General features: G+C 37.8%; 1 protein-coding gene across 1 annotated transcript in view; it reads right to left on the bottom strand.

The window, feature by feature from the left end:
* glra1 (glycine receptor, alpha 1) overlaps positions 1 to 12,733 on the bottom strand; it is a 157,522-nt gene extending 144,789 nt beyond the window's left edge. The window contains exons 1-2 of the mRNA XM_060836892.1: positions 12,678 to 12,733; positions 10,621 to 10,748 (exon numbers count right to left, since the gene is read on the bottom strand). Coding sequence (XP_060692875.1) covers positions 10,621 to 10,748; positions 12,678 to 12,733 — 184 coding nt within the window. The remainder of the gene's footprint in view (positions 1 to 10,620; positions 10,749 to 12,677) is intronic.
* Between the last annotated feature and the right edge of the window lie 465 nt (positions 12,734 to 13,198).

Raw genomic sequence — 13,198 nt, 5'->3', positions numbered from 1 at the left:
CATTTTTAATGATTCCCAGTTGATGGAACACTGCACAAATCAGAGCCCAAAGATATTTAATTTTTGCACTCAACTAATGAGGTACTTATTCACTGATATATATTCAAACGAGGCTACTGATATTCTTTAGCAATAGAACACAAGTTAATTACACAAGAAACAAGCTGAGACAGAAGATACTTAGAAAAATCTTAACACAAGCATGAAAACAAAGTTTCAACCTTTTCTCAACACTATCCTTTCTGGAATATTCATTTCCAGTGAAAGTCCACTCATAAGTGGGTCAAAAGCTTTGCTTTCAAAGCCACATTCTTGCCAACACTTTCCCATTCATTAGTGAGACCAGGGATTCATTGATTGTCTCTATCACCACCAAAGATATATTCTGTAAATCTCTTAAAACTCCATGTAAACAATAGCCTCTTTCCCAATCATGCCATGCCTTGTTTTTGCGTGTCTTACAGTTTCTGTTATGCACAGAAGAGTGGTTTATTACATTCATATGATTGTTCTTGGAAGAGAATGGTTCCTAAGCCTGTAGATGAAGCCAACAGTTATGGTGCTTGGAAAGGATGGATTACAGTAGGCTAGGACATTGATCCTCCAAGAAACATTCTCCTGATACAAGTTTCAACATCATAACTTGCATCTTCTTCAGCCTGAAAAGGTTTGTGTTAGATACCAAGTGAGGCAAAAATTTTGCCAATCAGTTTAATACCCCTAAAAATCTTTATAAGTCATGAATGGACTTTGAAATGGAAAACTCTTTAAAATTTTCTATGGCTCTGTCCTTATGCAATGACTGTTGGTAAATGTCCCAAAAAATGAACAGGTTATTGTTAGAATTCACAGACGTCATTAAGGGTAAGCTTTCCTGCCTGTACAGTTCTGAAGGCTGCACGCTCTTTCTGAGCATGGTCAGTTTCTCTGTATATCATTGTGATATCCATGTGGTATATGATTCATTGAAAACCTTGTAAAATGTTGGGTATGATCTACTGAAAAACTTTGCATGAGAAGCGATCTGAAATGCTTGAACCAAAAAACTCCCATATAAGAAACAGTGCTGTTTTCTCATCTTAATCACACCTGTCAGAATCCACTGTTAGCATTAGCTTTTGGGAAAACATAACTTTTGGAAATGTTAAACAAACTCTCCTCAGTCATAGGCTTGGGATGGATTTCTCACACCACCACCTTGGTGAACTGTGTGAGGTTGGCACAAATTCAGATGTATCCTTTATGTTTGGGGACTGCAATCATTCCCAAAGACTACTCAGTTCATTTCATAACTCAGAAATTACATCCAATCTATCATCTCTGCAAGTTGTTTCTCAACTTGATTCATGAGATGATGCAGAACCTTCTACCCTAATGAAGGTTTTACTCTGTAAGGTCTTTGAAAGCTCAACTCTTCCTGCTGCTGACCATCTGCATGAGCTGGATTCTTAAAGCTGTGTCTAAAGAAATATTCTGACCATCAACACAGCCTGCAAGTTGTATGAGGCACCTAAATGGGATCTGCACCGCTGTTTACCATGCTGTATAAGGCAGTCTGCTGCATTGCTCACCATATGTTAGGTTGGCTGTCATCATCCTTTTTAACGGTAGAAATCTACAGGGCCTGTTTGGTCTGGTGCTGTGAAGGAAATCCACTTACTACTCTAATAAGAAGACATTCTGCTATTAAATAAGGTACAACATATTGCATCTTAGCAACTGAGTAAGAAGTTGCACTGACATGGTAATTCAGTAATAGAAAATGGGCAGCATTGGCTTATTTAGCATTTGTTGGTCTTCAGTAATTGCCCTGGAGAAGATGATGGTAGGCTGCTGTTTTCAGCTGCTGCAGTCTTTGTGGTGTAGGTACACATTGTCTTTAGAAAGGGAGTTCCAGAATATTGACCCATGAAGGTGAAATAGTGATGATATAGTTCCAAGTCAGGATGATGCGCATCTTGAAGGAGAGCTTGCAGGTTGTGGTGCTCCCATCCATTGGTTGCCATTGTCCTTCTAAACGGTAGAGGTTGTATGTTTGGAAGGTACTGTTTGAGAAGTTTGGGTGAGTCATTGCAGTGTATTTTGCAGATAATACACAATGCTATTACTGCAGTGAACGAACTGAACGTTGAACATTGAATGTTGAATGCCAATCGAGTATTGTTACAAAGATGTGGAGCACCTGGGTGGTATGTCTTATTATGGAATCCTAAGCTGTTCTACCACCATGGCCATTTGATATCATCACACTGACTGGTACTGAAGGCACTCCACACTATTAAATCTTTCATAGCCTTGCATCTTTCTGCAACAGAAAATGTTCCTAAAAAGTGATTTGAGAAACTTTAAAAATGCCATAGAAATGTAACTTCTTGTTGCATTTACAGAATGTGTGATAACTGACCCACCAAGAATGGTAATACAAGTGGTACTGTCAAAGGACCTGATGATATCCCTAAGTCAAGATAGACTAAAACATATACAGCTCCTGGGGCTCTTCTAGACTATTTCATTTATTCCAAGACAACTGCTGATTAAATAATAAGCACAGTTTTCAGTTCAGTGAAGTGTTAATATTTTGCTTTGCAGGTTTTAGCAATTTAGCCAAATGAAGTCAAATGTGTTACTCCTCAAAATATGTTCTTTCCAAAGCTGTCATTTTTTTAATGTAAGTTAAGTGTTATGATTCAGGTAATGTGAATCAAATACCAGGATGTCATGTATCGATGCAAATAATATTGTATCTCAACAATATCTCACGTCAACATTGCAATCTGAACCCACTTGCATTACCCATTGTTTCTGCACTAAGCAGGGGATAAAATAAGCTGTTAGATGCAAAAACCTCAAGCTATGAAAAGTTTGACAACTGAGCTTTGAACTTAAATGGTTTTATGTAAAAGCAATAAGGAACAAATGCTGTTACCTGGAATTCAGTGCTTGACACAGTTGACAGAACAATACATGGAACAAGTAAAACAAATTTATTTAAGGCAATTTCCCAGCATCAAGTATGTTAAATATTCTCTATCAAGTTCAGTGAAGGCAGCAATTTGAGTCCCTTCATTATTTGTTCACATTGTGCAGGTCTTTGGGAAAGTGGAGACTTGCAATGATAAATCCTGAAGACCCAAAATGCATGCTACAGCAATTGACAACAACCATTCACTTACTTTACCTGCAAAATATATTGCAAATAATTGGAATTTTCTGATCTTCAGACTCCAAACACCACAATTCTAAATCCTCTGAGAATTTCATTTGTAGCAGAATTTTATAGCATCAAAATGTAAGCTCCTTTGTTATGATTTCAAAAAGTAGTCACTATAAAATTATTGCACAAAGCTGCTGTCTCATATTGTAATATTATGGACCAATAAATCTTCTTTTCTCTTAACACGTGCTAAATTTCACTTCCAGAATATGGTACAAATACTGAATTATTAAACTGCTCATTGTCAGTGATTATTCCATGTATTTTAACTTTTCCAAGCAATTAACCATCCATTGAGAGACAGAGTCAGATTTTCAAGCACTTCCATAGGAACAAGAGAGAGCTGTTTCTGCCTCACTGCTGTTTAAACAACAGCCATGTCAAGTCGAATGTATTTCCAGCTCAGCATATTTTATAGGAAGTCTGTCCCAGGCTTTATGGCTCAGCCATCCTGAGTTTTTTGTTGCAGTTTTTTCTTTGGAACTGACAAAAGGAATCGAATAAGTTATTGCCAGAAAAGGTCATATTTCCAAAGAGGCTGGTAACACCGAAAGTGTAAATCAGTGTCTAAAGAACATTGCTCTCATTCGAGTAGTGATAAAATGTTAATGTCTCCGATAAGAATTTCTTTTGAACTTAAATCAATCTTATTTTCAACTTTAGGCCTATGCACTCTATATTTTATCTAACGCAACAAGGATTATTGACACCTAATAGCACAGTGTTATATTCTACATAAATGATTCACAAGTAATTGTGTCACTGGCTTAGTAAACAACTCAATGCAAAACCACAACACGTTCCACATTCCTCAGTATTCCTCAATTCACTCTGCTGCTCTTTTAAAGGCACTGACTCAGGCTGAATATGGATTCTTCAATGACAGTTGGATGATTTCACAATTGACCATTATTCCTGTGCAAGCCTATTTCATGAATGTTGGCAATCTATTTGACCATAGCACAAGAAAATACCACAGACACAATATTCAAGACATTTCTGGCAGGAATTGTGGAAGGGTGATCAAAAATGATAAACCCAATTGACTCCTCTTCCCTAATTGAAGCTTGACAACTGTATAAACTATAGTATTTGTTATATTATCCTTATTGATATCAATTGACTCAACTCTTCTTGGTCTTTATGCCAAACAATTGAGGGTTGTATAAGAATAGCAAATATGGTTTCGTTTCGTCCTTCAAATAATGCTGGTTCAGAAATGTGACATGAAGCACAACCTGTAGTGCATTGGAAGGGTAGACTGCAGTTATGTTTCTCAGCATTGAGTTCTTGATTGCAGTTGTACTGTAGTTGCTGTTCAAGCAGAAGCAAATGAAATGTTGGTAATGGAAGCACAGAAAACATTTATGAAAGCTTGAGTAATTCTGTGTGAAGGAGACCAAACAAAGAGCACAAAATCATCTGCAAAAACATATTAAAGCACACTACTCAATGCAATGTTTACCCCAGTGCAAAATCAATGAAATATTGAACTAACAATCATAATCATATTTTTGCACTATCATTCTTAACAAAATTCAATTGATTTAGTTAGCAAATTTTCAACAAATCTGCTATGGTTATTAATAAAATTATTCTAAGTTGTCTAATAACATTTTCAATTAATCTTTCAACATTATATGAAGCACAATTTATTCATTGAAGCAATTTTAAAACCTGTGATTATTTTTGACCATCTCTTAAGTAATATTCACGTTGATGAATTGCACTGAAATGTTACTATTCACATAGGCCAAAAGGGATTTTGTGCAATCCTGATGTGGTTAGCGAAATGTGGAATAAGCTGGGTCAAACTTCAGAAATAACATTGTTGAAAATGTTGATTAATATTCAAATGTGGTTGGCATAATTTGGCATAGGATCATATATTTTTTAAAAATAATTTCCATAAATTGCCTTTGGAAAAGTGCATATCACCTTGTTTGGCTAGACTGATGCCATATTTGAATAACAAAATATTTTGGACCACAGACTTATTGATTAACAAAATAAAATTATGCAGAAATTAGATGTGGAAAAGCAAGATATAATGCTCACAGTGATAGCAATCATTACTGTAAATGTATTGTTCTACGAACAAAACTGTTATGAACAAAATTGACTGTTCTAATTGGACTTAGCTTATTTCCTCAATATTCAAATGAATTTCTGAGCAAATTTGTTGCTGGTTAAGAAGCTTTAAAATCCTAGTGAGTTAGGATTGGTGTAATACACTCATCAAAAAGAGACGGAAGACCAGAGTATTTATATTGGAATGAATGAAAATTCACATGATTGCAGGGTAATTTGTCAGATATGTTTAGAGTTATGGAATTGATGTTCATAATTTTGGCATTGTAAGCAATTTGAAAGATCAATTGAAATTATTTTTAGTTTATGGAATCTGAATTCAAATTACAAAATGTACACATTGTGCAAACTTTAAGTTTAGAATAGAATTTGACTTTGGGCCAGCTGCTGAACTTTCAGGTTCTTTGGTGTTAGGCACAATTAACATCTCCATCTTTTTCTGCTGGTCTTTTCCTGTGCAGGTCTATTAATTTTGCTTTTTTTGATTCTGGCTATCCTTGGTCTTATCCTATTTTTCTCCACTATTGGCTTTTGAATGCTCCATATCCATTGACAATGTGAATATATCTGTGCCTAGCATATGTAAATAATACTTCCATCCCCATGCCCATTATTGTTAATACTGTGCCTGTCATCATTTGAATAAGTCTCTGCTCAACCACTTATGTTCATTTTTCTTGTTGTTCCCTCCATACTGAGAAAATGCTATGATTAAATTTATCACATTCCTATTGCTAATATATCGTATAGAACTATCAATGATATATTACCTTAAATCTTGATGTTTAATTTTTAATGTGCAATATATTATGGAAAGTTAATTGGATATTGCCAACTTTCCTTAAGTTAACTCTGCTGATGTTTATTAGCTTTTATAACTGAGCTGCGATATATAGTTTTTCAATATGTTAGGAAAAATACAAATAGGCTTTCGAAAGGGATGGTAAATTTCTCAGCACCTTCTTGTCCTTTCCACATTTAATCTTAAAAAATCCATTTGTGTTTTTAACATGCTCTAAGCTTCTATATTTCGGCAATCCTCTTGATCCATTTGTTTGAATTTTTTTATAATTTACACTGGGAAGTCACCATTTACTGTCTGTTCTTGAATACCATAAAAGGTTAGTATTCTTACTTTAATTATGTTGGTTTTCTAGACTAATTCTGAGCATACTGAGATTTAACACTGCAACAGAGTGACCAAAGCAGGCCAGAATGGCAGCTTCCTTACATTAATGATTGATTTATAGGAATATTCTATTATAATAACATTTTAATATTATATTATAACCACATTGACTTAGAGGAATGCTCTAACACAAAAAAGAAGCTATTCATCCCGTTGCTCTGGTGACTGCTATTTGCAAGTGATATCCAATTAGATGGTAACCTGCTGTCTTCCTATAACATTGTAACATTTTTCCTCTATGTATAGATCCAACTTTCCCCTGAGAACTGTTGTATCCGTGTCCATCTCACTTTCAATAACATCTTAGAAAATCCCATTGTAATGATCAGGCACACTATTCTACATGCAGCTTAACTAATGATATTTTACCTCTTTGTTTTTGAATTCTATGATTTTGTTTATGAAAAATATCTTTTCAGCACTTTTGTTCACCAAACTAAGAATTGCTAACGTCGGCACCAAGGCTTGAATGTTTTGTTCTGCCATCAGAATCCTGAGATTAGATAAGGTTTTGGGTCCCAATCTACATTATGTTGACACCTGATGCAACCTTTGTAGAGCAGCCAAATCAGTGGACAGAGTGGTTGTTTTCTATATATTTCAGGATGATGCTCTTGAGATTGATGTGGAAATAAAAGGTCCTGTATCACTCTCATATTTGCAGCCTGACCAGAGATGAGCTCTATTAATGTTATATGTAGGCATGTGTGAGTGGGGAGTGGGGGCTGCAGAAGTGGTGGTGTGGTGTGGTGGAAGGTAGACAGCGTTCTTTCGAAGTGATTAATATCACAAATATTTACAGCCAAGTTGCTATCATGGATGTTCAACTGTATAACTCGAGAGTTAGCAGCTTTGGTTGTGGTGTGATGGCAATAGCAGGTTCAGGGCATGTTACGTAGGTTCTTCCCTTCTCAGACTGCCACCATGAATCTGCATTTCAACTACATTGGGGTACCCAATGCTAATGGGAGAGTAGGCTTTTTAATTGGCCTCATGGTTACACAGGCTTGTGGATAGGGCATTGTTACCCTTTTAGCAATTCTTCAAAAAATGACTCTGAAGTGGGACCTTTGTGGGAATTTGACATGACAGGCATTGATAGTCAATTACAGAATTATCAATTACAATGCCACTTCAAGTGCCATTTAAATTTTTTGACTCTGAATATCTCTATCTCATTTTAAATATTTTCAGAGTAGATTTCTTCTTTTCAAAATGTCTTACAATTATCTGCATTGAATTTTAACCGACATTTACCTGCCCAACTACCTGAACTTAGAACTTACTAATATGTTTGAACATGTTATGGGTACAGTCTTCTTTGTAATTAATCTCTCACAATAATAATGTGTCTTTGATTTTTATGTGCTGTGTTCCCAGTATCGAAGTTTAAGTGAGTTATATTGTTATGAAGATGTGCTATCATTGACTGGACATATATCTATACTTTGGACATTTTGGAAAGAGCACATTGCAAAGCAAAAGGGAAGTGGCTGCAGCAAGAAGAAAATGTTTCAATTACAAAGAACAAGAGTTGCTGGAGTGGAGTCACTGAGGGGGCAATACCATCATGAATAGCTTATATGATCCAGTTTGTGGGTGTACTAAATCTATTGGACTTTGAACACAAGCAATCAAAGAGATACCTTGCCTGGAGCAAAAACCTTTACTTTCCCTTTCTTCCCTGTGTTTCTCTCTGTCATTAAAATCTGAGAACTGAAAAATGACTGGAATGTCTCACTGCAAGCAAAATATTTCTACATAAGAATTCAAAATCTATATCATCTCCAGAAAAGAGAAATTAGCCAACCATAACTGATCCAGGATGCCTTCTTATTGCCAGTGTATGTAGAAAACACATGTTCCAAAATTTGGACAATCTGTGTATAATTATTTTTCCTGAGCTTAACTATTACTTGGCTGAAGTACTTTTAAAAGGACATGCAGATTTTTTCTTTAAAATTCTTTCTATGTTCCTGTATGTTACAAGAGAATTTCGAGCAAGATGTGACTGCATTATGTACATATTTACACAGCTTAAACCTTTTAATGATCATCTTTGTATGTTGGCTAATTAAGTTTGCTTGCAAGGAATGACTTTCTTACTAAAGGAACCTCGCTAATTGATACTGAATGATGCAGCCTTCATATAATATATAAGTAATCACCTCCCATTTTAATTATGGTCTTTATTGTGACAAGTGGAGAAGTGGGAGAAGGAAGGGGGAGAATGTGGTTGCAAGAGTATATGTAAAGACTAATTATCTAAATACTGACTCCAACTGAGGAGGCAGTGGCATAGTACTATTTTCACTGATCTAGTAATTCTGTGATCCAAGCTACTGCTCTAGGGATATGGGTTTGAATTGCATCACAGCAGGTGGAGAAATTTGAATTTGATTATACATCTGGAATTAAAAATAAAATTTAGTTTAGTTTAATGGAGAACAATACTCTTCAAAATCTCGCTGGTTCATTGATGTTCTTCAGGGAAGGAGCTCTGCTGCCTTTACCTGATCTGGCCTACACCTATAGCAATGTGAATGGCACTTGATTGTTCCCCATGAAATGGCTGAGCAAGCTGGTCAGTTCAAGGGAAATTATGGGTGGGCAAAAAATGCTGGCTTTGCATGCAGTACACATGTCATGAAAAAAAACCCCATCAAAACCCACCTGAAACTTGTGTGCTGAATTTATGTCTTTCCTCTTTAAGAAAGAGCCACAAACCATAAATACGTAAATTCCTGCCCTTTAGGCACCATCCTAGTCATGTTGCTACATTTGAAACCAAGTAACTAATCTATGAACAAGTCTCTTATGTTACACTTAGTATTGAATAAAAATCATAGGGCCAATACTCACTGCATTTCTTATGCATTTCATTAGTTCTTCAAGGCCTACATGCATAGGGACTTTATAACCACATCAGTGAATATTTTGGTACGAGGCAAATTGGGGTGGAAAAACAATCATTGGAATTGTAAATATCAATTTCACCTGACTTGGCTTTGCTTATTGTAGGGCATGAAACATATTTCCTGCCATGGATTAAAAACAAAACAATTTCCATTGGATAACTTTGCACCTGCAAGACAAATCCAAAACATAAAACTTTACATACTTTAGCATTTGATATATTACTGAACTTGCATCAACTCTCAGAATACTGCTTGTGAAACAAAGAAATAACACACTGGTATGGGGTTTGTGGGTGTCAGTGTGCTGAAGTTGTTCTGACATGAGAATTAGGCATAGTGTTTAGCAGAGCACACAAGTATCACTGGCTTGGGAATATTTCATACTAAGAAATGGGAATTCTCCCACTTGCCTCAATTCGGATACAGCATTTCAGAGGAACACAATATCCTCCTCACCTGAGCATAAGCTTGCCAATACAAACATAACCAATGCTTCCTAGGGAAGGCATTTTATCAGGTATGATTAAAATCAACTGGTCAGCAGAACTAACGGTTTTTTTGATGTTTATTTATGGGGCTTGAAAGATTGTTGAAACATATAAACTATCCACTTCAATATTCCATATTTACTGACTTGCAGATGTATGCTAAACTGAAGTATCAAATCCTGTGAGAAACGATTTTGATGTGTTGAATACCAATGAAAATAAGCATTTCAACAAGATATCACAATGACAAAATCACAGCAAAAAGTCGTTTCAATTGATTTTATTGGGCTCATTAAAAAAAGGTCAGTAGAAATCATGTTGCAAGAAGCATGTTCGCCAGAACATACTAGGAACAGTAGAGAAATTTCTTGAGCTATTTTCAAATACTGTTGAAGACAACACAACCCAGTAACTGTCTTAATTATAATCTCAGTCGATGAAACCTATCATGACTCACCACTCATTTTTGAATACGCTGCCCACTAAATCCTTTTTGCTCTTAACTTTATGTTCACCCTTGTCCAAAAAAAAGAAATCTAGGCATAAAAGATAGCTATCCCCAACCAGACAGTACACAAGTATTATTCGAGGTGTTTCTAATTGGAGTAAAGTGTCCTATTCGGCAGCGGGATGCTGACATTGGCTAGCGTTAGGAGTGTACAGCTACTGATTTATGTTGGCTGCATTGCTGCAAACATTTTCAGCGCTTGTAAATAATACCTTTGAAATTCGGCCTGATCCTTGCATCATAACCCGATGTCCTGCCCATCAATTTGTCCAGAAAGTCCGACGGTGACGGGGGTTTGTTGGCAGCTCTGGCGGCTTGCACCTCTTTAGACGCCGCCAAACTGTGCGAAGGGAACACAGAGAAAGGCAATGTCAGTGAGGAGCCTCCAATGTTTTGCCTAGCCCCAGTACAGTTACACGTCAAACGGCAAAATACTTGCTGAACGCCAATAAACCAATCCTGTTAAATGAATGCGGATGATGAAGAGATAAATGAAAGACATGGGGTCTGAAGTTAAGCAACACGGGTTTCTTTATAAGTCATGATCTTAATGTCAGTGTACCATTACAATGAGCACGTCCGCTCTGCTGTGCGGATGATAATTGTTTCTCTGCAGCACAGAAGCCAATGCTTGACTTAACATCACAACCGCCCCCGACTGCAACTCAAAAGAGATGAAAATCACCGCCGTACGTGAAGAGGGCATTTCACCAGCTCTTCAGCAATTGCCGTTCTACCGGGATTATCACAATATCGGGACACTTTCTCATGTTGAACGGCCTCGCTCCACCACCAGAATATTTATCAAGTCTAGTTGTCAGTAGTTTGAACCATAAATGTGAGGAAAACTCGACTTTTGTTTTGCCTGTAACGGCAGATATGTAGTGGGCCAAGTTCAGTCCATTCCCAACAGCCAGTATTAATTAACCTTCACTATTCCGAGAAGCACGTTTAAATTCTCGAGTGCGCCAAATCAGAGTGCATCTGGAGTATGAACCGAACCATCGCTTATGAAACCGAAACCCTGTGAGGAATGTTCGTTTATACGTGTACATGTATTCCTGAAGCCCTCTTTATTAGTCAGGGTGATCAATGTCTCCTACCAATCCCTACTCTAAATGCGAAGCGCTATTGAAAGGGGGAGAGAATTCAATTAACCGGGATTGTGCAGACGCCAGCAGTGTGCGCAATTTCTTGGATCATCAACATTAACACTCAATATTCAAAGAATCTAACCCACCCCCGCGAGTAATTTCAATTATCTCGCCTCCTAATGTCCTCCTCAGAAGGAGCACGGTTGGGGGAGGTGGGGGAAATGTGAATCATAGATCTGTATAATGGCTCCCCCCTTTTCTTTTCCCCCAGTGCCTGACACCCTTATTGCTGCATCGGCTCTGATGCGCTAGTTAGCCCCTTGAAGTCGATATCTTCAAGGGATGAAACTAGGTCCACCACTGAGCGGAGACGCATGAGTCAAGACTATCAATTAGCAGCGCTTGCCCCACAACTTGACGGAACTGATATGAAAGGTAGTAAGATGAGTGATGGCTTGAAGCACACGTCAGTGCAGCTTCCAAGTGGTGCAGAAACTTTCATCTGCACCTGGTGTAGCCCAGATAGCGAATCCGCTGCAGCAGCAGATGTGAAAATTAGTAACATTAAAACCCAACCCAATATGCACCCCTAAAACTGATGTCACAGCGTGCATTGTGCCTGGTTATGGGTCGTGCTATGCTCAGAGATTTGGGGGCGTGTTCTATCCCGAACTGAACAGTTAGACCAGTTGCAACAAGCAGCACGACATCTTTGCTTTAAGATGGTTACTTGTCAGTAGTTTCTTCACACAGTCGGCGTGTGGTGCAGTCCGCGACCCGACCGGTAGTTGGAGCTGTTGCCCAGCGAGCGCCGCTGGTCTGGCAGCTTCAGTGAGCTACAGATCACTGCGGTCTAATCCAATGCAGCGCAATTAATATTGTGGCTTTAGCTGCACACTCGTCAAGCCGAAATGAGATTACCGTGTGCCACTTAATGGTGATTTGGCAAAGCAGGTCTAATGAAACGGGTGACATTCCTCAAAAAAAGCTAACTTACAATCATCCCTCGTCATCTATCTTTGTATGTGTGTGTATTAAAAATCTTAAATGGTGCACAATCCAGTCTGTGTGTGTGTGTGTGTGTGCATTTTAATTAAACGCGTTGATTTCCATGCCGCCACTCACTGTGAAAACAAAACGAGAACACAGCAATGGTTATAAAGAAGAAATCTTACCTGAAAAATACGATTGTCTCCCACAGGTAGAGGCGGAGAGCTGCTAGACTGTACATCTTCGAAGCTAACACGGTGCTAGAAAGTGCTGTTGATGCAGGTGTCGTTAGGAATCTCCAATAGTCTTGGTGTATTTTTTGTTGTGGTTCGCTCTCTCTCTCTCTCTCTCGCTTCTTCCCTTCCAAGCTCCGGATTCTTTCAGCGTCCTGGGATAGGTAATAGCAACGTGATGTTTACAGGACCCTGGACAGCACCACTGCTGGTTCGCTTGCTGGAGAGCCCCAGCAAAGGGCGATTTTTTTTAACCTCCCTGCCAAATTATTGTGATAGTAGAAATTTTATTTTGGGGGAATAAAAAAATCCACAAGTTTTCGCTTCCCACGATAGCTCCTTGATCGCTCTTCCAGTTCCAAAACACTTTATCGAGAGGAGAGAAATCCAAAGGTATTCGCGATGGCTCTGGATTCAGACATAGCTACGGCTGTTCCAGGTAAGATTTAATAGTTTCAATGCTGTTTCCCCAG

The sequence above is a fragment of the Hemiscyllium ocellatum genome, chromosome 16 (genome assembly GCF_020745735.1).
Source record: "Hemiscyllium ocellatum isolate sHemOce1 chromosome 16, sHemOce1.pat.X.cur, whole genome shotgun sequence".
Classification (NCBI taxonomy): Eukaryota; Metazoa; Chordata; class Chondrichthyes; order Orectolobiformes; family Hemiscylliidae; genus Hemiscyllium; species Hemiscyllium ocellatum.
This window is presented reverse-complemented; position numbering and strand designations above follow the sequence as displayed.